The following is a 23,111-nucleotide window of genomic DNA, read 5'->3' on the forward strand; positions in this document are numbered from 1 at the left end:
CTGAACGCGTCAGTGTTTGTGGAGTTTACACAGCTGTTGAAACACAGAGGGAGTTCCTGGGAATGCAAACTAGTTTAGTTTTTATTAAGATTTCAAAATATCCTCATCAGATATTTAATAATCGTCTAAAGACGTTTATGAGGGATGCATCCGGCTGAGAGTCTCCAGTTAACAGGGTCGCTGTTTAAACCAAAACACCGGCCGATCTCTGCCACGGCTTTTTGAGTTCAAAAGGATTTTAAAGCCGTGTTGAAACGTCTTTGCTACTCGCGCTTATCTCCTCTCACGTGTTGATTCAGTGAATTCAATCTGTGATGAAATATAGCACCATCTAAAACAGCGCCAGCTGAGTCTCTTCATGCTAACAGGCTAACTGTTGTGTTGCTCATAATGATACCTGCCTGTCCGTCTGCTTCTATGGTGTCATCTGTGATGAATGGCATTCGTCTTTGTTTTACTGCCCTCTACTGGTCTGGTGGTGTAGTGTTTTTTTTCTCCATACGTCACCGGCCTGATTTGCACAATCTACCCGGGACTTCAGCCTGCGGTCGAAATGCAGACAACAATGGGGGCACAGGAACCTTTTAGTTCTGGGTAAAGTAGTTCTGGGGGCTAAAAGACCCTGGAACTCTTGGTCAAAATGCACCTTATCTCAGTCGCTACCAGAAGGCACGAGTAAAAGTTCAAGCTGAAAAACATGCAGATATTTAAAACATAATTTCTCTTAATGTATCTCTCATGAATTAAACCCTCTTCTTAACAATAAATCAGCTTGTTTTTAACTAATTCAATAACCCCTCTCTTCACAGTATTACCCCTCAGCTGAAAGGTGATTATCTGATTATTCACAGTTTACTTGTCAGTTTGATTAAATATGAATTCTAACTTGGAAAGCCTGACATGAACTTCCTGTAAATGGCCACAAAAACCAAAGTGTGAAGACTAGACTTGTGGTTTACATGCTTGATTAAATTCTGGCCGGGCACAGAGACTTGGTGGAGACTTGTCTTCACTGTGAGACTGCCAGACTACCAGCTGCCTCCAGATTTTAGAAGCTATCCGGCTGCTGGAAACAGCTGGTTGTTTGGCGAGATGAGATGCCAGGAAATCGCTGCGACTGAGAAACTGGAATGAACTGAAGAAAGTGAATGTTAACTTTTAAAATCAAACGACTGAACACCCTGCAAAAACATCTAATGGTGTAAAGCAAAAGGGAGATTTTAGTGCAGGAAAAGTTGTTATTGCACAAACAAAAGAGGCAGACAGAAACATGCATTAAAAGAAAAAATCCATTAGCCTCAGTCCGTATGAGGGCAGGGAAAGTAATACGACTGGTTGGCCAAGCAGAAGATATGCAATTATTCCAGTCCTGCCGTCAAAAGAATCTATCGGAGGCCGGTCCACAGAGGGAGTGGTGCTCTGTGTGTGATGGAAAGTCATAGTGAGTAAGTGTAGTGGGATATCCAGAGAAATTCACACTCACTGTTTACAACCAATGTACATACAGAGTGGAGAGGGCAAAACAGCCTGTGCTGATTTAAGAACAGGCCGTACATCAACCGCAGGGACACGCAGAGTCCTTGACTGTCAGGAGGCGCACAGGTGGAGGAAATAGTGCCTTTAACTGCCTCTCCTCCTTCTCTTCTTCTACCCTTTACATCCATCAATCCCTCTCCCTCTTCATGCATCCATCCATCCGTCCATCCATCCTAGCACACATCCATCTCTCTACTCTATTTTGCCAAACGGTGCAGCGCGGCGCTGTGTGATGGAAACACATGCAGCTGAATATCACTTTCCATTTCATGAGGCGGGGTCAAAGAAGGGAGAGGGAAATAAAAGTGAATGTGAGGCGAGATTTATATAAAACGACAAAAACGACTTGGCTGTGGGTTTCACATTTACATCATACTGAGGTTTTATTACGTTTGTGTCACTACAGCTGAATGACAGATCAGTGCATCAGGCTTTTTTTGAAATGATTCAAAGTTTGGCTCTCATGGTGGAACCAGTTTTTGCTTCCAAGGTGCAGGAAAAACTGACTGCCCAAACCGGGATGTGTGGATACAGACACCTAACCTCTGAAATATACCTTAGGATAATAATAATAATAATAATTAAAGCCGCAAGCGGCGATGAACAGGCCCTCGCACACCCGCGGCCGCCGCCTAAGTGAGCCACCGCCACACGTAAACCGCCGCCTGATATTTGCCAGTGCACGATGCGAAAGCAAGATCTGGGAGTATATACTGCCTCAGGTGGTGCAAATGTTCCAAGTTTTTGGCAGATTGCCAAGAAAACCTCCAAACTTGACAGTGTGCCACGCCCACAATTTTAGTCTGAACAGAATTCCTTTAACAAAAATTTAATCGTCAATATGTCTGCTATATAATGTGACTTGTTTGGACTGAATTGGAGAAAAACTATAGGAGGAGCTCTCAAAAGTATGCACCCTTATTCGGGCGTCATTCTTCACATTCAAAGCTGTATGTGCGTTTGATGCCCCGCCTCAACGCCTGCCACGCCCACAATTTTAGTCTGAACAAAATATGTTCTGATAATTTTTTCTCGTCAAGGTGTCTACTATAGGTTGCCCTTGGTTTGGACTGAATCGGAGAAAAGCTCTAGAAGTTAATAGCAAAAGTATGCACTCTTATTTGGACGCCATTTGTCATGTTCAAAGCTAGGTGGCGCTCTTCCTGTTGAGTTTGGGATATGGGTGCAGGAGGCTTTTTTGTGCGTCCTGATGCCATGAATATGCGTATTGACTTTCAAGCATGTAGCTCAAAATAACAACTATGGGGAGGGGTTTTTGAAAACTGTAGGGGGCGCTAGTGAGCACATTTTCTTGGCTTTTTTTGCGAGTCTCATACAATGTCGCAATTTTCCCAAGGAGGGATGAGTGTGTTGGATGAGGTGAGATTACGTGCATTTTAAAGTCACAAAAATCAATTTTTCGCCATTTTTTTTTTATGCCCCGCCTCAAAGTCTGCCACGCCCACAATTTTCGTCTGAACAGAATTTGTCCTGATAATTTTTTCTCGTCAATAGGTTTACTATAGGTTGACCTTGGTTTGGACTGAATCGGAGAAAATCTCTAGAAGTTAATAGCAAAAGTATGCACCCTTATTTGGACGTTTTTGGAGCCATTTTTGATTTTCAAAAATAGGTGGCGCTCTTTCTGTTCAGTTTCGGATATGGGTGTGAGAGGCTTTTTTGTGCGTCCTGATGCCATGAATATGCGTAAAAAATTTCAAGCATGTAGCTCAAAATAACCCCAATACGGAGGCGTTTTTGAAAAATTTAGGGGGCGCTAGCGAGCACATTTTTTCAAATTTTTTTGTGAGACCCATAAATTAGTACATTTTTCACCAGGTCCGATGAGTGTGCAAAAATATCTGCACTTTCATGCACGTTCAGGGGTCCAAAAATGCGTTTAAAGTCGCGCAACAAAGAATAAAAATCGATCCTTAGAAAAACAATAGGGCCTTCGCCACCAGTGGTGCTTGGGCCCTAATAATTCATAGAATTTGTATAGCGCTTTTCTTAGTACTCAAAGACGCTTTACATAAGATGAAAACTAAAAAATAGAACATATGAATAAAACAAAACAGGGACAGAGGTGGGGGCGGGGTGGAGAGGTCATGTGTGGTATGCTTTTTGGAACAGGTAGGTCTTGAGTTGGTTCTTAAATGAGAGGAGAGAGTCAGAGTTACGGATGTGTGGAGGGAGAGAGTTCCAGAGAGTTGGGGCAGCGATGGCAAAGGCTCTGTCCCCCCAAGGTGCAGTGCTTGGACTTGGTGATAGGGGACAGGAGGTTGGCATCTGATGATCTGAGGCGGCGAGATGGGGAGTGGCGTTTGAGGAGGTCGGTCAGGTAAGAGGGGGCAAGGTTATTGAGGGCTTTGTAGGTGATGAGCAGGATCTTGAAATGGATTCGGTGCTGAATGGGGAGCCAGTGGAGGATGCCCATAGGATGCAGAAAGTACAACATTTTGCCTTTAAGATGGGCTGAGAGCAGACTACTGTTACAAGCTGTTACATCAAGAGAATCACAGCTTCTTCTTTTGAAAAGTACACACACATACAAACAAGATAGAACAAATAAAAACAACAGATGTGTGTGATGTTATTGTGGACGGCGGGCAGAATAAAAACACTGCGGTTAATCTACCAATCAGACACGTTCAGCATTGCAGGCCCTGCCCCCCTGAAAGTCCCGGGACCTTTGAAAAGTACTACCCCAAAGCAGTGGCTTTTCAGGGGTGAGATCAACTACTAAAGTCCAGTTCCTGGGTAAAGTTCCTGCAGTTGAAAAGTCTTTGAATCTGCACTACTCTTTCAGGAGGTGATAATTAGATTATAGTTCAAATATGTTTTGCTTTAGTAGAAATGTGTTCTTAGTAAAGCAAGAAGAAATGTCAAGCAGGCTGAAAAAGTGTGTCCTCTGTGTACTCCTGACTTTAAGGAGTGAGTTTTCAGATTGAGATGTAGTTTAAGGTTTTCATTAACGCTGAGGTAAAGGAATATGTTTTCAGGTCAAGGGTTAGTGGCTGTTATTCCAAGGTCCTCACAAGTACAGCAAGCCGTGCATGCGTCAGAGAGAGAGGAAGTGCCGATGTGGTTTCACGCTGGCAAAAAGCTCCGAGCTGCTCGCTAAAGGTTTGATTTATGAATCAGATTTTAGCGTGCAGGCGCGCTGGAGAGCAAGCGGACCAGAACGTCAGAGAGAGATCAGCCAAAATATCCCGTCCAGACGCGACTATCAACCCCCGACCAGAAACAGAGAGAGAGAGGGGGAGAGAGGGGGGGGGAGAGGTATGGACAAAAGAACACAGGGAACAAGAGAAGTGTTAGAGGAAGAGAAAAGATGGAAACTTGGAAAGCAGAGGAATCTAAAGACGAGGAAAAAGATGTATAGAGAGATGGATTACAGGAGGAAAAAGTGAGGGAAAGACAAAAGAAACACGGGTTGAGCGGAGGAGAAAAAGTGGGAGGATTGTATCAGTCTGATTCTGAAGTGAAGAACATCTGTTTTTCATTTTCTCTCCTCTTTGCAAGTGAAGAAACGCTCTGCTCAGACGGTCTGTGTGGCCATAAAGTCTGATTCAAAACTAGCATGCAGTGATATCTTTATATGTGGGATTTATATTTAATTGAAAGGAGCTGAGTGGTGAAAGAGGTAAATGATAAAAGGATGGTGAAGGGATGAAATGAAGATGTTCTGATGTGATTCATGCAGCAGGAAGAGTCTGACCAGAGTTTAAGATGAAGCCGCTCTAAAGTCACCCTCCTCCTGGGACTTCCTCCTCTCTGTCGGCCTCTTTCTCACCGTCTCCTCTCTCACATCGCTCTTTCATGCACTGTCTGCCTCTTTTTTTTCCCCCCTCCAGTCCTTCTTCATCCAAAGGTGTCATAAATTTTAATCCGTGGCTGATCCAGCGGATAAAAGAAGAGTCACACACCCCTGTCTCTTTGCTTCTCTTTGTCTCCTTCATAATGTTTCGGGGTGTTTTAGTTTACTCGTCATCTGTGAGGCATTTGACCTGATCACTGTCGCCAACAGCTCAGTGCCAAAACAAAGGACAGCCAGAGACAGAGGAGAGATGAAGGTCCTGGAACAGGATCAGCTGACTGGTGCAGTTTGAAACACCTTAAAGGTCAAACCGGACAAGATCATAAATAATTTGTTAAAGTCAGAAAATCCCTTAAAAAGACGAACATCAAACTTTTTCAAGTCCATCTCTCTTAACTTTTTTTTTTACCTGATCATCCTTCTCTCACTGTGGCCCTGAGCTCATGTGTTGCTTTGGATGCTCATCTTTCAAAGCAGTTGACAGGTGTGAGTTGCTTTTGCACTAAAATTATGTGGAACTTGTAGACCTAGGAACTACTTACTTCACCAGGAACTTAACGGTCCCTCCATCCCAGTGGGGTGCACCAGGGTCTAAAGATCCAAGATCAAAACACAGCAGCTTCTTCTGCACAAATCTTTATTTGGTTCTGGACACAGACTTTCTAAAACAAGGAGGTAGTCTCATTAATGTCACCTAATGGTTCCTGAAGAGCTGCTTTAAAGGCGGGCCTCATTTAGCTACATTGCATCCTCCTATCATTCAGCTCAGCCACGCCCCTACTTAACTAAATCTATGAGTATTAGAAAATTCAACCCCCATAGACTGTGTATAAAGAATATATAAAGAAGTGAGCTATTAAGACCCAAGCAGTTTTTTGTACTGGACTTTAAACCTGTAAAAATGGGCATGTTAACATGGGTGTGTATGGGGCTTCCTTGGTTCTTGATGCCAGCCTCAAGTGGACACTGGAGGAACTTCAGGTTTCTTTGCACTGCCATTGGCTTCATTTTTCCCAAACTGGGACTGCAGCCATCTATTTCATACTTTTTCAATGTAAGATTATTGTCTTATAAAGTCACAATAAACAAAGAAAACAAAAACACTAGTTCCTGCCTTGAGCTTTTTAGAAATGGGGCCCAAAATTCAGAAGTATAATCTAAGATCACACATACTTTGGGGAAGTACTACCCTTCAAAATGGAACTGTAGTGGGGTAAAACAAGTTCCTAGAAGTTAACTGGAAACTCCTCAAGTTCCTCCAAAGGTTCCTGGTCCTCTGGGAAGATTACTGAGGTGGAAATGTGGCTTTACTGTACAGTTTAGTTTGGGAAAAAAAAGCACAGATACTTCAACAGCTTGGCTCTGAGCTTCTGGAAAGTCTTTCTTCAACTAAACAGTAAATGTCTTTTCAGGAGACCGTATCACTCATGAACTCGCTGTTTTTCCAATATGACTGTGGACACGGCTTATATACAAAATTGAGTGTTCATGGGAATGAATAAACATTAGTTGGGACATCACTGGAGCTCTTTGGCAGAGAGTAATGAAATATAAGAGCGTCCAAGGCTACGGTGGAACCAGTACAGTCAGGTCTTTTGGACGAGGGTGAGATGGCTGTAGTTAAAAGAGGAGGTAGAATGACTCAGGCCAAATTAATTAATAACACATCAAACAAATGAAAAATGGATGGATGAAGGTAATCAGTTCGCTAAGCCTCTAAATGTCCTGCTACTCTCAGTCAGAGTCATCCTAAAAATGAGGATTCACTGAGAGAAGTACCCGGTTTCATCGCCTCGTGTTGTTTATTCCTTTTTTTCTTTGCTGTGTAGTGATGAGACCGATCTGCCTCAGGCCACAATAACGTCTAACAAGCGTTAAACACTGAGCATTGTATGATTTTATACCCTGACTGTCAACACCATCTCGGTCCAGTGAGTCATAATGCCAGCTCACAATTAAAACAGGCCCTGGATTCATGATGTGTCCTTGCTGATGGGAAATAAACAGCTGAATGTCATAGGAGATTTATTCCCCTGATTGAGCATCTCTTGCCAAGCACGTTCTAAAAAGTGCTCCAAAATAAGAGCATTGTTCATGTAATTTGGGCATGCTCAGAGTAATAAGTGTGAGGATTATTCATTTCAGTTTGAGCCATCAGGGTGAAGTTATTCTTCTTTTAATAATGTGGTTTTAATTTGTATCTAGCGTGTGGATTTTAATCTGCAGGTGTTAATTTTCGTGCAGATGCTCACTTTCACTGACTACTTTGGCATTGCATGTTGTTTAAAGGTTGAGCCAACATAACTCTTATTTACACTGAAGCTCTGCCAGCTATAACAGTTTCCTCTGATTTGCTAAATAAAATGAACATTGTGCCACTGGGTGCAATGTTGCTCGTTATCAATGCCAATAAACAAAAATGATCACAACTCAAACTTCAAACCCCGGCTGGAAAGAGCCTCGCAGCAGCTGGAAATCCAACTTGTGCCACATTTTTTCGGTGCAGCTCGTTCAGAGTGAGAGCCAGCTGCAGGACGTGAACCCAAACTGAAAGGAAAAAAAAAAGCATACAGATGTTGGTTTCTGACAGCCAGCAGCTCCTTGTGTTTGGAAAGCCAAGCAGAACAAATGAATTCTTTGCCCGATGGTGGCGTTCACGCACATGAGCAGCAGAGAAGGTCAATTACGGGCAAGAGTGCCGACAAGTCTGTTGTGATTTTGCAGACATAAAGGTGACCTGTCATCCTGCTAGTTAACTAAACTCTGCTTTAATTCACTTCAGTACACAATGGAAAGTCTCCTCTGAGTGCACAATGTGTTTTGATCTGAGAGCAGGCTCTCTAACGGAGATGCTGCTGAGCATGCACACATTTATTAATGATTACAGCTTGAAGGATTCATTCGTGTGGAGGAATGTTTCAGCCAGTGGAGCTGGAGTTGTTTTTGTGGGAATCTAAATCGCTGGTTTTGGATCATTTTCCAAATTTGAATCCCATACTTCAATTTCATCATTTACCAGGGTGGATTTTGAAGTATTTACAGATACATTCTGAACACAGTAAAGACAGGGTGCTGGCTTAAAATGGAAGCGTACGAACAGGTCAAGACATTCCTTTATAGGAGCCTTCAATGATTCAACATACAGACAGGTAACAAGAAGTTACATGATGATACATAATGCACGATACATGCACAACAATATCCAAAACATAAAAACTACTTAAGTCACAGTCAATCAATCAATCAATCTTAATTTGTATAGCGCCAAATCACAACAAACGTTATCTCAAGACGCTTTTACAAACATAGGAGGTCTAGACCACTCTATGTCAAATTATGAACAGAGACCCAACTTCAAGACAGGGTAAGACTCAGTCTGACCCCACCTTAATCCATCATGAGCATTGTACATCGCAGTATTTAGCTAGTTACAGTGGTGAGGAAAAACTTCCTTTTAACAGGCAGAGACCTCAGGCAGAACCAGACTCATGTTAGACGGCCATCATGCCTCGACCGAGTTGGGTCTGGAAAGACAGATAGAGGGGAGTAAGAGAGAGAAGTGATAGTGATGAGACGAGTCGTAGAAGCTGTTGCCGCTGGAGTCCAGCACGTCCGTATCAGCTGGAGTCCAGATCGTCCGCAGCAGGAGGACGTCTACGGCAGCTCAGAGGAACCTACGAGACAAGGGAGCTCAGGGACTCCAGAAAGGTCTATGGTTAGTAACTTTAATGGGACAGGCAGAGTTAAAGTAAGTGATGAGGGGGTTGGGGGGAAGGGGGTGAGCTAGGATCCCAGTGTGTCAGTGTGCCAGTTCCCCCGGCAGTCTAGGCCTATAGCAGCATGACAAAAGCTGGTCCAAGCCTGATCCAGTTCTAACTATAAGCTTTATCAAAAAGGAAAGTTTGAAGCCTACTCTTAAAAGTAGAGAGGGTGTCTGCCTCCCGGACCCTGACTGGTAGATGATTCCAAAGGAGAGGGGCCTGATAACTGAAGGTTCTACCTCCCATACTACTTTTAGAGATTTTAGGTACAACTAGCAAGCCTGCATGTTGGGAGCGTAGAGTTCTAGAGGGGTAATAGGGCACTATGAGCTCTTTAAGATACGAGGGTGTCTGATTTTTAAGGACTTTGTAGGTTAAAAGAAGGATTTTAAAATCTATTCTACATTTTATTGGGAGTCAGTGTAGAGAAGCTAACACTGGAGAAATGTAAGAGTAAAGATCTGCACCAAGCAGCAACCTCCAGTCTAAAAATATGAGTCCAATGCCGAAGTGTTATAAACTGCAGTTCATCGAGTGTCCACTTGAGGCTGGCTCCAGAAGTAGGCTACCAAAAACCACATACACACCAATAAAAAAAAAGCCGATCTTTACAGCAGAAATAAACATGTTTACAGCCTGGTACAAAATACGAGTGTAGTCTGGATAGCTCATTTCTCAATCGGGACACACTGTACGGGGGGTGAATTTTTTCATAACACGGTAATTTCAAAGATATTGAGATTACCAGTCTTCCAATGAGAGGCACAGCTGACTTGATTGACAGGCGGGAACACTGTAGCTGTTGGCGAGGAGGCTCAAAGCCCGCCTCTTTATGTCACAATCGCTCGACAGAAGTTATGTTGAGTTCAGCATTTCCAATATGGCTCCCGCTGACGATGCCCTAAAAACAGGGCTTCAGAAACAGATTGGTGACATCACAGATACTACGCCCATTATTCATACAGTCTATGGTCAAGACATTCCTTTATAAAACCCTTCAACGATTCAACATGCAAACAGGTAACAAGATGTAATATATTGATAAATAATGCACGATGCATGCACAACAATATCCAAAACATATTACAACTTAAGTCAAATTTAAAGATGACATATCACGCTTCTTTAATCAATATATATTGGTCTAAGAGGTCCCCAAAACATGTCTTTAAAGTTTATGCTCAAAAAAAACACTTTGAAATCAGATTTTGGTCTGCCTGAAAAGCCCTCTTCTTCAGTCCTCCTCAGAAACAGTCTGTTTTCTCTCTGACCACGCCCCCTCAGGAAGTGGGTGTGGCCTCGGCTCTCCAGCATGTTGATCTAATGTTTACATGTTGGCTGAATATACACGGCTGCTCACAGACCCACGTTACTTCAACCCTCTGAATCTGATCCAGAATCTGATCCTGACGGAGAGGCGCCTGCAGCAGGACCTTTCTGAAGGATTGGTCACAGATTTAATGTTTCTTGTTGTTTTATTTATCAGTATGTCGACGTGTGTCTTGGTACACAGCTACAGCTACAGCTATGAACGTGTAGCTATGTGGCTATGCTAACAAGCGCTAGCACTTATCCATGACAAATAAAAATCATCCACTAGATCTTCAAATCTGCAGACGTGGGGAGTAAAACCGACCTTTGTGTTTATTAAGACAGCCTACAACTAGCATGCCTCCCTCCTAAGCTCCTTGTTAGCACACGTGTGCAGGTAATGAAAAACGGAGGAGGGATTCAGTATTATTTTATACAGTCTATGGGCTGAACAAGCTCCGAGCTCTGACTTCCTGTTACAGACCGGATATTGTTGTCACGTAACAAAAACACGGAAGTCTGAAACGCCTCGTTTCACACACATTTACAGAAAGGTGGAGAAATCAGAACAGGGGCAGAATGGATTTTTTTCATTCTCGGGGGGGTTGTAGACATGCCAGGGAAACATATTTCAGGTAGAGAACCATTAAAAAGTCCATTTTGCATGATATGTCACCTTTAAAGTAAAAAACAATACTGAAATACAGAACATAGAATGAGGAGAACCATAGCAAGGTTATCTACAACAAACAATCAAAAAACAAATCAGCTCAGGTCATAGTAACAGTCAGTACCCTTTCCTGTCCTCTTCATGCCACAGTTTCTCTTCATGATCCATAACAGCACCTACAATACACCCATGGCACACCACATGACGCTCACATCTTCTCTCGGGCCTCACATGATGCTCACTCGTCTCTTATCACTGGAGAGTAACGTCAAACTAAGGTGAATAAACAAGTCTCTGCAGCATCTGATAAACAATGAAAAGCTGAGTACAGGAAAGACGACCAGCAGCACTAGCCTGGCTCCAAAAGGGCACAAAAATTTGAATAGAAGCACAGTGGTTCTTTGTTTTTGACACACTGAAAATAGTTTGTTTTAATGAATGTATGTTGTGAAAATCAGCGTTATTGTCTGGTATCTTTAATTAACTTGAAATTGAAGGTAATAGTGATGGTACTGGATGTGCCAACAAGTGAAGAAAGAGAGTACTTGCACTTGTTTTTTTCCACTTGGGTAACACCAGATAGCTAACTTAATAAATAATGATAACAACAAGAATACCATATGCTTTCTTTGTTTGTTGATTTTTTAAATGTATTAATCCAGGAGGACTTCATGGTCCTTGTTCTCAGCCTCTACGCTGATGTGGATCCCCCCTCCCCCTGAAATGTTGTATTTTGCACCCTCTTCCACCACTGACACCCGTAATCTTCACATTTTTCAGTGTAGGGTTTTCTTTGTGGAGTGGAGCTGAGTGGCAGCGTGATAAAAATGCCCTGACTACAGTAGAAGCTGCAGAGGAGTGTGCTGCATTGTCAAGCTGTCAAGTCATGTCTTTTTCAACGCAGCAACTTTTCCACCTCAGCTTAACTTTCTGCAGATATTTGTACTCTTTTTTTTTTTTTTTTTTTTTTGCATCTTTGGCATTCCAATCTCTTTTTTATAATAAATACAGGTGGGTGGACGTATATCTACTCCTGTTTCTGTATGAGTTTTGGATTTGGACAAGATTGAACTCAATGACATGGCACACAGACTAGCTGCAGCTTCTTTATGCTAGCTGTGATTTTATAAACAACATCCTCCTGTCTCTTGATTATTTTTCACACAACACCCGTCTAACATCATTACTCCACTCACCACTGAATTTAAACTATCTTAACTTATTATAATGGCATTAATAACCATATGTGCTGCATAACTGTGCATATGAATGCTCGCTATCTCACCCGTGATGGCATGTTGACTTTGCTTTGCCCGTCCCTGCTTCCTCTGCAGGTTAGTCCAGATGTCCATTTATCCAGATTTATTTTCACTTCAGGGTTAAGAGGCGTCGTTGTCTTTAATAGTGGCGTAAGATTCAGAATACTACTACACTGCTCTCTGAAGCCCTGGTGTTGCGGCTGTTTCCTCAGGGGGTCTAAGTTGCTAGCTTTCTTCATTTTCACAACAGAATTCCAAACTTAGTCCACTCATCATCCAGGCTGCCAGTGAATTTTTAAAGCCCTCTGCTGGACACATAGTCTGTTGCTGTGATAAACCATACATTTTGGACTAGCATAGCTTATTAAAGTTAAAAAAAATCAAACATTTATCGCAATGTTTAAACAAATGTTTGATTTTCAAATGACACTTGACTGTACGAAATGCATGTGTCCTATATTGAACAACCTGAAAAGTTAGTAGTCCTAGCTTGATCAGTGAAAACCTTCAGTTTCAAACTGTGACAGTGATGGTTCAGAGACTGAAGTGGTTTAAAGAGATGAAAGCAAAAGGGTTCCTTCAGCTTTCAACAACACAAGATCTCATCTGCAACCTGTGCTTGTTTACATCCAGGTAGTAGAGCATTGTTGCATTATTGCAGTAGTGACTGACCAACTGTGCTACAGCTTACTGGCCGAATTCCTCTGGATCCGTTAGTTGATAGGTTTCTATTCTAGTCAATGTGTTAACTTCCACTGGATCCGCTCCGTTGCGTTCCAGCTGCGTCTCTGATCCAGCAGGTCGGAGTCCTCCGGATCAGATACACGACGCATCAATATCAACAGAGCAGATGGAGCGGGACAGGAAGTCAGGTTTCACCAAAACAAAATGAAAACATCCAGTTCATTTTCAGAATCAAACACTCTGTGTTATCACCAGATCGTATTTCACTTAACTACAACAACAAACCAAAGTCATGATGAGCGGAGCCAGGACCTGGAGTCAACAGGTCAGAGGTTTTCAGAGGACCAGAAAGACAACATGGATGAGGAGAGGAGGAGGAGGAGAATCCTTGATTGAGTAATTACAGCAGGGAAACTTCGGTCACATGACTCTAGCTGTCCGGCGGTCCTGCTCCGTGTTGCGCTATGAAAACACAACTGGTGGGTGTTGATGGACGAGAGATCACACTGGACATGGATCTGGTGGATGTTAGTCACAACATGTGACCAGCATTTCAGGCCTACATTAACAACAAGTGACTGGTGATGATGTGTTATCATCTAGTGGACTGAATGCACACATCCCTGTGGTACAATATCTCTCAACAGAGATATTTCCCTTCCTTTGAATCTTCCAGACTTCCTTGTTCCACACAGCTTCATTGAACAGCATCCTGCATTCTTTAATTTGATAATCAGCCCCTCTTTCCTCTGATGCACAAAGGACCTTACTATATATAAGTCAGCAGCGGTGAGAAAAGGTAGTCATTAGCTCATATACGGTGGATCACTTAGCCGCCTCCTTACAGCAGGTTTCCAAACAGACATCTCTTCAACCTCACAGATGATGGCGAGGATGCTGCTTTAATGCTGGATTCATTCTTTGAGCTGAGTGTGGTTATCGTGTTCCTTGGCTTCTATTACCAATTTTGACGTCTCTTTTTTTCTCTCTCAGCTGAAAAGTATGTTTGTGTTGCAAAGTGTGGAAGGGAATTTCAAAATGAATGTAGGAGATCATGTGTTTTTCTTGTGTGTGTGTGGGATGTGAGAAGTTTTTTTTTGCTAATTAAAGACGAGTTCTGGGAGAGTGTTTGCATAAAATCCGTGTGAGCTGTAGGTTTGTGTTTAGGTTATATAAGGAACTAATTGGTTAGTGATCGAGTAGGCGTGCGTGCATGCCTGTTCAAAGTGTTTCTGCATGAATACTGGATCATTACGCTTGTATTTTCGTGCACTACATGAGCCCGTGTCTGTTTTTTTTTTTTTTTCTCGGTGCATTTCGACGTGTGGGAAGATTGTTGGCGCCGATGTGAAGCTCGGCTCGCCTAGAAAGGCTTCCACTCCACCGTGCGTCGGCTCAATCTCATTACTCAGCTGTTCCAAAGGGTGCTGCTGGATGGGACTTTGATTTCTGATTGACTCGAAGGTGAAACATGGAGCGTCTATTGGAGAGAGAACAGTGTATCAATCGTGGGCACATTTTCTTCAGAGCAGCAGAAAATCAATATTTGTCAGATTGAGTTTCTTGTTGGTTTGGAAGAGAGGATTTGGATTGCAAATAAGCAAGTTCTTAATGGCAGGAATCACAACAAGAGACATGGCTTGAATGCTTTTTTACCTGCATGATTGAACCTATTATTCCTGCTTTGCTCAGATGTGTGCTTTTCAAGTATATGAATTTACATAAATGTGGCAGAGCTGTCAACATCCATCCTGTGTCACATTCAGTGATAAAGTCTGTTATTATTTGACACTTTTTTCTGGCATGATAAAATAACAACAGCTAGTGAAACATGCTCACAACAACCATCCTGAAAGTTTGGAGATTTTTTTTTTTTTTAGTGTCTTTTTTAAAAGAGAGCTGATTTCCTTGAAGTCTAAATTCAGTTCCATAAATTGTGCTTAACCCTGTAAAGCCTGAACCATCAAATAATTGCCAGAAAATTCTAATTCTTTGAAAGTGGAGAGTTTATTAGACCCTCTGACAAAAAAAATAAAAAAATTAAACAGCAATTTTCATATATGAGTTTTAATTTGTATCATATTTAATACATCAGGACTTTGGTGCAATTTTTTTGCTCAAGGTTTCTTCTTTTTTAAACAAACTAAAACACATAAAAACTATTTTTTTTACCCTATTAAACTTTGAGTTTCCTTCAATTTTTTCCCAAAGTAATTTCCAACTTCAAACTTATTTTTTCCATATTGCATGACAACTTCATACCTATTTTGTATCTACTACACAGCAACAAAAAAACAAAAGTTTAATGTACATTTCTTCTCTGAATTGTTAAATTTTTAGTGGAATTCAATGAGCAAAATGCAATTATTTACTAGGGAGCCATTGTAACATTCAACCAATCATCACTCATCATGATACAGCAGGTTACATACATAAAAATACACTATATGTTATAAATATCTCAATTTCTACTCTAAATATACCGAATTATGTCATTTAAACATGTTCTTAAATAATAAAAAGACTGTATGTTGATTTATGGAATGCATAATGTATGAAATTTAATAAAATTGTGATTGACAGATCTCCAAATTAATGTCCTTATATTCCTGCTGTGTCAATTTTAATACACACATTTTCACGATTTGACTATAAATGAAGTTATGACATATTAAGTAGTTTTACATTGCATCAATCCAGTTACTATTCCTCTTGAAGTTTCAGCAACAATTTGAAAGTTTTTTTCATCCAAACTTTTTCAAACTTGGTAAAAAATATCCCTGAAAAACCTTGAGTGGGTCTCTGATCCACAGCTGACATCTTTAATGTCTCAAGTGACGTCCTTCTGGTGCATGAATTACTCACACCTGGTGGATTATCAGTGCACTGCATGTATCTGATTGTACACATCAGGTTTTTTTTATAATAAAGATATCACACTGATGATGTAGAGGTCTCCAAAACCGATGTATCAAATATGATACGCTTGGCGTTATATCTTCGGGTGTTATTTAAGAATGCAAAATCTCCAATTTTCATTCAGCAGCTTGCAAGGGAGATAGCAGTGCACCTTGGGCCTTTGCTGTTTAGGGTTTAGTAAGTAAGAAGCAGGACCCTACCGATAATTCTAATCTAAATAGGAAGCCAGAGTGGAGCCGCTAATATTTGATGTGCTCTGTTTTGACGAGCTGAGGTCTCTTATTGGTTTTCAGGGCCATTAAAAAGTTCATTACCGTTATCGAGTTGTCTCGTAATAAATGCATGAATCACTTTTTAATCCAACACCTCCAACGCTTGCATCTCTAGTTTCTCAGTGTACTGTCCTTCAGACCAAATATAGATTTCCTGTGGGTATGCTTAACGTGTAGTTATCATTTAGAGGTTTGAACAGCAGGAAGTGTTTCCACACAGTAAATACCAGGTTTTGGTGTCAGTTCCTCTGAATCCAAACACTCCACTGTAGACTGTGTTTTACTGACAATCACTCAGTGAGATGCTTTCTGCAGAGCACACAAACTCTAGGTGCCAATTTTACCAACAGCAGCCCTAAATGCAATGTACACACACAGAAAGTGTGAGGAAGAAGACGAGGGAAAGTGAGGACACACACGAGTGAATTACGACTTCTCATCACAAACTAGCTCTTGAAATCTGCTGAGTGCCACAAAATGGATGATATACAACCTGGAGAAGAATCAAGGGTGGATTTCTTTGCCTTCAGGTTCATCTACCGCTGTGTCCCTAACAACAAAATGCAGGACACAGACACTCTGACCTCCGCCAGACACCAAACAAATTAAATTTTGTTGCCGAGCACTTACTTTCCCCCGTCTCCCAGCAGGCCTCATCTACAAAACCAATTTTGGGGAAACTCAACGAGGTGCTTTGTTAGGACACTAGACAGTTGTGGAAATGTACTGATGCAAATGTACTGATGTGTCTTTGTTGTTGTTGTTTGTTTGTTTCCTCTCTCCAGAGGCGGGTTCGAACAGGATGTGGAGAACGGTTACCATCAGCACCCTGATACCTGCCACGGTGAGATGCAAATATTGATTTACCCTCACTGATTTGCATAAGCAATAAAGAAAAAGGGGAACACATCCATTCACTGTTATCAGATCTTGATAGCAGAGCGACTACAGGCACAAGTGATGGCACATCTAACAATTTCAAATAGAGCATTACAATTTATTTATTTCATTGAGGGCAGCAATTCAGTTCACGCTGAAGGAGCTTGAAGAGCAGTTCGCCCGCCCCCATCTGCAATCCCAGCTGACACTCCGTACTCAATCTTTCCGTGTTAATTAAGCATTTGCTTGTAGAAGTGTTTTTATGTCAGACAAAGTGGGTTTTTATAGCTCTTTTTATTATTTGTTTGGGTGTGATGAGAAACACAAGAAGGAACACTTCAACAATACTTGACAGCCGTGATGAATGAATGTACTGTGGCCCTGAGAATCTGAAATCTCAGTGAAACGTAACCACATATCCTGATGCCGGTTTGGATCTCTGTCTTTGTTTCTTTCTTCAGATGTCCTGGCTACCACTCGCAGGCAGAACACGGCGCTTGACTCAGCGTATGGTCAGTGGATTTGTCTTTATCTTCTTATTTAACCTTCCTCTGCAAATGTAGCCGGTCACCACTGAAGGCTAGCAAACTTTACACCGAGGGCACTTGAGTGGAATTCATCAGAACAAGTTATTGGAGAGTTCATCTTGGGTTTGATTCTTGTGACAGCTTGCAGTTCTGTGTGTTTGCCCCCAGGTCTTATCTTGGTAGTTTTTTCCATTAGTCTGGTTGGAAATGTGGACCATTTATTGGATCAGTGAATGTGTTGAGAGCCTGAGATGTTGCTTCATGAATAAAAGAAAGTACACGAGTTGGCAGATGATCCAACAGTTAGCAACCCTGTAGTCTAACTCTCATCTTAAAGCTGCTGTTGGTAGTCGTGATATAAACATCAGTTAGGAGAGAGATTTTAAATGTCAACACTACCCCGCCCACAAAAGATTGCTGTGCACATTCTGTGAGGAGGTAGTGGCTTCCCAGCCAATCAGGGCGACGCAGTGGGGCCGCCACTCGACCAATCAGGACAGAGGGTCAGGGAGTAGCTCTGATTGGTCCGTGATAACGGGAACGAGGGGAATATTAACATTGCTTGATAAAAAGGCATTAGAAAACAGAGATTTCACCATAATCTCAAATTACTTCACTTACAGATGAGTACCGATGAGTATTATGACCTCTTCTCCAAACCCAGCAGAAAACAAGTGCAGATTTTTACACCATTCCTACCAACAGCAGCTTTAAGTCTGATGTTAAGTTGAGTTTGGACCTGGAATATAAGGTTTCTGTAGTCTAGTGTTGTCTGTGTTTCTATCAAGGTTGAACAACCTTTAAAGGTTAGGAAATCAAGCTTGTTGAGGAGGGAAAATCAGTTTTGATCCATCATCTTTGCAAAGAACATTGGTGCTAACACTTAAAACAAAATCTGATATTCCTCAACCAACCACAAACGTCCATCCTTAAAGCTCCATCACCAAAAGCAATCTACTCTTGTGGACATTTCTATCTCCTGAGCAGAGACTTCTTTGTGGTGAACTAATATCCCAAGAGCATACTCCTTGGGGTGTTCCTCCTGTGGTTTTTTGTCACTGGAAATGTTCCTGCAATGAGCATCCAGCCTCAAACTACTTGACTTGATCTGATTGTGCACCCAGTTCACCATCAAAATCCCAATCTTTATCAGTGTCTATCAGGGACAAATTAAATTCTTGTTCTGAAATGTGTTTTGCACATTTTTTAGCTTCCTCTGATCTCCAGATAACCTTGTGCACAACCCGTAATACTAATATTAATAATAATAATAATAATGCATTTTATTTGAAGGCGCCTTTCTTAGCACTCAAGGTCACCATTCAGGGCAGTTATAACAAAGAACAATATAAAAATGAGGCTGATAAAATGGACAAGGCATGATATTGAAAGGTTTTGAATAGCTTAAACAACATACTGATTCTTGACCTGCTCACTCTCTTCCTCTATCTGCAGAGTGACTTCAGATTTATTCAGTTTCATGCCTCCAAGGCAAATGTTTCTGCACCCGACAAACTTAGCAGGTTACAGGATATTTCACAGAAGCAGCTAAATAGCCGGTGCCACCTCTCCCTCTCAGCCGGCCTGACAGCTAAAACATTGAAGCCATTGTCTGAAGCATCAGTTCTTTGGTGGACCAGGAGCTCCGCTGGCTATGCTGCCTAATGCCCTGTATCAAGAAGGATCATCATCCCTGTCACGTCCCATTACTCCCCCGCTGGCCACACTGCTCAGCCCCTGGCATGGCCAGAATAGAAATAGAAATGCTGCCTCGCTGGCGAGCCCTCAGATAAGATTGAGGAGGTGGTGTTCAGACAAATTTCTCAACACTGCAAAAGTCAAAAACAGTCATTTTCAATCAGATAGCTTTTCCCCAGCCAAAGTTGCTTCTGTTTACACAACTACAGCCCTCCACTTTAGGAGGAGTTTTCAAGACTTCTCTGAACCCTTTGTCACTGGACAAATTGGGACACAGGGGAGCTAATGGCACTAGTTGATCCAATTCAGTGATTAGTCCGAGCACTGAGTTCATCATGCTGGACAACGTTGGCCATAACGGCTTAGCAGAACCATCCATCCGGCATCTCCCTCGTTTTATTCCCTGAACAGAGGCTACTTTGTCTACCAGAGGCTTCAGCCCGGACCTCCAAAGCACCACAGAGCCTCAGTAGTTCATATAACCTCCCTGCTGGACGAATTACCCCTCAGTCTGTGGCAGGACTTGATGAGCAGCGTTCCTGTTTAATCCTGCAGGGGCTCTCAACACCCTGATGCTTCACTGCACTGTTTGAAGTTCTCAATATGCAGTCAGATTCCGTCTCTGTTGTTTTCTCTGTGGGTTTTTTTTCCACACAAAAAGCCTTTTAAGTCTCTGCACTGAAGATCAATTATCAGCTTTCCTAGACAATAAAACAGCCCATATGCCGAACAAAGCTGTTGCACACAGGAGCTCCAAAGGCAGGGACGCTTGCTTTCTTCCACTTCCGAAACAATCGCAGCCAGCAGAGAGAGGAGGAAAAGGCCGTGAGACAAATCCTTTTTTTGTGCCTTATCAACAGTAAAAAGGAACAATGTGATCCTACATGCACACTCAGAATAACACAATTGTGATAAATTGAAGTGCTGATGAAGTCCTGGAGCTGTTGTCCGAGCTGCCAGGGCCAAACACCCCCTGGTGTACAGTTTTAATTTGCTGGGCGCAGATGGTGAACTGATGGGGCACCTCATTCAGAGTGAACACAGTCAACTGGCTCGCAGTGAGAGAGAGAGAACAAGCCCCTTTCTCTCCAAATGTCTGGGTGTGAGATCTGCAGAATGCTAACATTATGGCTGGCTTATTAGTGCAGGAGCCAAAGCCAATAGCAGCATGCTGCTCACCGGACCTCAAGGACAACAGAGAGCTAATAACGCAATCAAGATGAGGAGTGTGTCATCAAGATAAATATGTTTGATTATACGCGCCCTGTGGCAGCTAATGCCCAGCGTGTTCCTGGGCATATGTTTGAAATGATTCCAAATGTGGCCGTGATAATGTTCGCCGCTCCGCCTCAAGGTGACGAGTTTCCTGTGAAGCAGATCAGCTCGGGTGAGGTAGTGGAAAAGAGCTGCAATGAAAAAGCCAGATGCAAGTATCTATTTCAGCTTATCTGTGCAAACGATTTGAGAGAAGACAAAGAGGAATCTTAACAATGCTCAGAGTTCAAGGACGGGGAAAAGAATATGTTTAAATATGTGGGTGTTCTCTGTAAAGTTAGATATTAAACCAGATTAAAGGGATGGAAGACAAAGAAGAAAAGACAACATAGAGGAAGAAAAAACAGAAGAAGAAGAAGCAGAAGAAACTGAAAAAGACGATGGATAAAAAAACAGAAGAAGAAGACAAACTTTATTAATCCTTGAGGGGAATGTTGCTGAACATGATACATACACTTAGGGCCAAATTCCACCAGATCCGTGTCAGGCCCGTCTTCGATCAGTCAATGTGTTAACTTCCACTGGATCTGCTCCGTTGCGTTCCAGCTGCGTCTCTGATCTAACTTCTACTTTTTGCTGGATGCCGTAGCACAACACATCAATCTCATCAGAGCAGATGGAGCGGAACAGGAAGTCAGGTTAAACCAAAACAAAATGAAAACATCCGGTTAATTTTCAGAATAAAACACTCTGTGTTATCACCAGATCGTATTTCACTTAACTACAACAACAAACCAAAGTCACGATGAGCGGAGCCAGTACCTGGAGTCAACAGGTTCAGAGGTTTTCAGGGGACCAGAAAGACAACATGGATGAGGAGAGGAGGAGGAAACCTCGGTCACATGACTCTAGCTGTCCAGCAGTGGATTGGAGACAGACCGGACACGGATCTGGTGGAAGTCCCTTGTAATGTACGGGCATGCAGTTGTGGATAGAGTGAGAGACCGCACAGGGACAAAGGCCCCCAGCAGTTTGCGGGTTAGGTGCCTTGCTCAAGGGGACCTCAGCAGTGGGAGTGAACTGGCTAGAAGCCTAATTATCATATTTTGGTCCACAGTGGGACTTGAACTGGTGACCCTCAGGTTCAGACGCTAAGTCCCTACAGACTGAGCAATTGCCACCCCAAACTAATGATTTCTGAGAGATTGAAGGCTGAAGAGGGAAAAGACAATCATTCCTTAAATCTGCAGCCTTACCTGACTCTGAACTTTGACGGTGCTATGCAAACTTAGATTTCAAAGGAAGCAGTGGTGGCAGCTCAGCTAGAAGCCGCTACAACCAGAGTGTGAGACAAACAAAGATTGCTATTAGAAGGTTTTATATTCACTTACTTTATTGAATTTAATACCAGAAACTTCAGATTTATTTGATTTCCGACTAACACTAAAGGAATTCTTACCAGCTTTGCAGACAGATACTGAATTGAAAGTTGCTCTTGAGAGGAAACCAGACTGATGTAAAAGCCAAATCACAGATATTCAGCAGACAAAATTCAAGATGACTTCAGTTCCTCTCCACTGATGATATGAATCAGCTTTTATAAGAGACCAGCCGTACTTGAATAAGCATGTTGACCCTGGAGTTTAATGAATTGTTGGTTTATTAGCGACTCTTGCTGAGCTGAGTCTCTTTTGACGAACTGCCGGTTGGCAAAGTCACATAATGTGCCTTGAGATGCTTTCCAAAGGACAGGTTGTTTTGTGGGTGAGATAATAGCAGCACAGCGAGGAGTATTCAGGAGAAACATGAGTTTGTCTTGCAGATTTTGGAATGCTAAACTCACCTGGAGAGGCTGAATGTGTGTATTGAGCAGCTTGTTCAGCGGCACTTGACAGCAGTGTGTGTATCTGTGGGGAAGTGAAGTGATGGATGAATTAAATTCTGCTCAGTGTGCTCTTCATGTTTCTCACTGTCATCACTGAGTCTGTATGTTAACAGGGTGACGGTTTTTCTTCCCACTCAGGAACTCACCCTCATTTCTCTGAAGTTGATTGTCCCAGCTGATTCACATTTCACTAATCACTCACTCTGTTGCCCCCCCCCTCCCCCTTCCTCCTCCCCTCCTCCTCCTCCACCTCCTTCCTCCCCTTCACTACAACCACAGGAAAGACCACACCCACAAGCGCCAGCACAACCTTTCATGGGGCGGCATTCCCAAAGGAGGCAGGTGACCCTGAAAGAGGTACAGGTCCTGATGGCCCTCCCTCCGTGGGGGAACAAGGGTCACCTGACTCGGAGCCAATCAGTGTGGAGATGGAGGGTAAGGGGGAGGGATGTGTGTACTAAGTGAACCTGCAAGGGGGATTGCACTGCTGGGCCCCGAACGCCTCATCGGACGATTCTAACAAAACTTACCACTAACAAAAAATGATGTTTCACTCTGGTAGAACACTTTCCCGTTGCACATGCATGCCTGCACATTATGAATAATTTGAGCTGCTCCTGCATTTACCATATTCAGACTACAGCCATTTCTCTCCAACATCATGCTCAGGGTGGG

General features: G+C 42.5%; 1 protein-coding gene across 3 annotated transcripts in view; it reads left to right on the forward strand.

The window, feature by feature from the left end:
* Positions 1 to 23,111, forward strand: part of sema6e (sema domain, transmembrane domain (TM), and cytoplasmic domain, (semaphorin) 6E) — a 314,886-nt gene that overhangs the window by 267,834 nt on the left and 23,941 nt on the right. Inside the window, exons 18-20 of one of the 3 annotated variants that reach the window (XM_034698572.1) lie at positions 17,018 to 17,076; positions 17,573 to 17,623; positions 22,716 to 22,793. In XM_034698572.1, coding sequence (XP_034554463.1) covers positions 17,018 to 17,076; positions 17,573 to 17,623; positions 22,716 to 22,793 — 188 coding nt within the window. Of the gene's footprint in view, positions 1 to 17,017; positions 17,077 to 17,572; positions 17,624 to 22,715; positions 22,872 to 23,111 lie in introns of all 3 variants that reach the window. The other 2 variants (XM_034698571.1, XM_034698573.1) reach the window with 2 other exon arrangements.

The sequence above is a fragment of the Notolabrus celidotus genome, chromosome 12, assembly GCF_009762535.1.
Source record: "Notolabrus celidotus isolate fNotCel1 chromosome 12, fNotCel1.pri, whole genome shotgun sequence".
Lineage (NCBI taxonomy): Eukaryota > Metazoa > Chordata > Actinopteri > Labriformes > Labridae > Notolabrus > Notolabrus celidotus.